Raw genomic sequence first — 2,237 nt, 5'->3', positions numbered from 1 at the left:
TAGGGTTTAGGGTTTAGGGTTTATTAGGGTTTACGCCTCAGCAACAAGTTGATCTTGAAATCTATTTTTAAGGAGGTAGACATTAGGGGTAATGGTTTATTAGGGTTTAGGGTTTAGGGTTTAGGGTTTATTAGGGTTTACGCCTCAGCAACAAGTTGATCTTGAAATCTATTTTTAAGGAGGTAGACAACGCCGCTGGTAGTCTCCCAGAGTTTAACATTTCCTGTCTCTCTTTCGTCATCCCAATGAAAGGTGCAGACCCATGCATGCATGTGTTTGTCGTGAAGAGAGCCTTTAAACAAACAAATGCATTTAATAATAATAATAATAATAATAATAATAATAATAATAATAATAATAATAATAATAATAATAATAATAAATAATAATAATAATAATAATAATAGTGCTGTTGATGTTGAATGCATGTGTTTGGCGTGAAGAGAATCTTTAGACTAGCATACGCATTTAATACTAATGCTGCTGCTGTTACTGCTGTTGCTGCTGCTGCTGTTGCTGCTGCTGCTGTTGCTGCTGCTGCTGTTGCTGCTGCTGCTGTTGCTGCTGCTGTTGATGTTGCATGCAAGTGTTTGTCGTGTAATGTGCCGATAAGCGCATACACACACAATGAATAAAGTTGCTGCTGCTGCTGTTGCTGCTGCTGCTGCTGTTGCTGCTGCTGCTGCTGTTGCTGCTGCTGCTGCTGCTGATGTTGCTGTTGGTGATGCTGTTTCTGGTGGCGTGCTGCTGCTCCTGCTGCTGTTGCTGCTGTTGCATGTGCTGTACCGTGTGCTTTAGCATCCTTTACTGCATCAGCAGCAGCAGCTTTCATTATAGCAAACAGAAGCAGCAACAGCAGTATCCGCAGCATCAGCAGCACCCACAACAGCAGCAGCATCAGGAGCAGCAATAGCAGCACTAGCGGAAACATTAGCAGCATCATCAGCAGCAGCCTCAACAGCAGCAGCAGCAGCAGCAGCCTCATCAGCAGCAGCAGCAGCAGCAGCAGCAGCAGCAGCAGCAGCAGCAGCAGCAGCTGACGTGCGACAAGCGTCGGTAGGAACTGCGACTCCATTCGTTGGTCGAGGACTTCCAACAAAAAGTAGCGAGGAGAACCGACAAAAATATCTTCATCTAATAACTTCTTTGCTTCTATTACCTCATTAAACAGAGACTGCAGCATGTACAAAACAATACTTAAACCCTAAACCCTAAATCCTAAACCCTAAACCTTCACACATTCTCTAACAGGCACCTTGCGCCTCAAGAAAATGCAACCACCTAACCCTAAACCCTAAACCCCAAACCCCAAACCCTATACCCTAAACCCTTAACCCAAACCCTAAACCCTAAACCCTAAACCCTAAACCCTAAACCCTAAACCCTAAACCCTAAACCTTGTACCTTCAGCGTGTCGTATTTGCTCGCCAAGGCCCTGGGCATATTATTTTTGGTATCAAACCGCTCCGCCTGCGGTAGCCTGAGCAACAAACGCCGTAAACCCTAAACCCTAAACCCTAAACCCTAGCTCTTACAGCTCTATACCCTTGAAAACGCAACCTTAAACTCTACTCCATAAGCCTTCTAACTGGAGATACTAAACCCTAAACCCTAAACCGTCGAAAGTGAAACCCCAACCCCTAAACCCTAAACCCTAAACCCTAAGCCCTAAACCCTAAGCCCTAAACCCTAAGCCCTAAGCCCTACTTTTCAAGGTCAGAAGCATCTAATAGGTCTGGGCATGTCCAAGCCTCAAAAGAGAGATTTGAAGGTCTATCGTCTTTATGAATAAATGAAAGCCGCTTCGTGCCTGAGAAAACCCTAGCTTCATATTTTGTCTTCATGTTCGTCTCCCTATAAACAACAAAAAGACAAACAAAAAAAAGATATACAATAATATCAAAACAATAATAATAATAATAATAATAATAATAATAATAATAATAATAATAATAATAATAATAATAATAATGTCTTCATGCAATAGATAAAAACTACGGTTTAGGGTTTAGGGTTTAGGGTTTAGGGTTTAGCTGCATAGGTATATCCCTAAAAGAGAGACAGTGCGTTATGTGCTGTGCACAATAATAATAATAATAAATAATAATAATAATAAATAATAATAATTAAAATAATAAATAATAATAATACTGAAAATAAAAATAATAACAATACTAATAGATAATAAAATAATCGTCATAATAAACAACTTGAATACAAATAATAAATATTTTATT

At 40.0% G+C, this 2,237-nt stretch overlaps 1 protein-coding gene across 1 annotated transcript; it reads right to left on the bottom strand.

Moving 5' to 3' along the window:
• Positions 1 to 137: 137 nt before the first annotated feature.
• EAH_00064270 (hypothetical protein) lies at positions 138 to 1,844 on the bottom strand (the record flags this gene model as incomplete). Its single annotated transcript, XM_013392991.1, has 5 exons — positions 138 to 292; positions 457 to 807; positions 1,042 to 1,174; positions 1,405 to 1,480; positions 1,708 to 1,844. 5 exons carry the CDS (start codon positions 1,842 to 1,844, stop codon positions 138 to 140), a joined length of 852 nt encoding a protein of 283 aa, XP_013248445.1.
• Positions 1,845 to 2,237: the final 393 nt, after the last annotated feature.

Source organism: Eimeria acervulina, genomic scaffold (assembly GCF_000499425.1).
Source record: "Eimeria acervulina Houghton genomic scaffold, Eah_scaff1963, whole genome shotgun sequence".
NCBI classification, from domain to species: Eukaryota; Apicomplexa; class Conoidasida; order Eucoccidiorida; family Eimeriidae; genus Eimeria; species Eimeria acervulina.
This window is presented reverse-complemented; position numbering and strand designations above follow the sequence as displayed.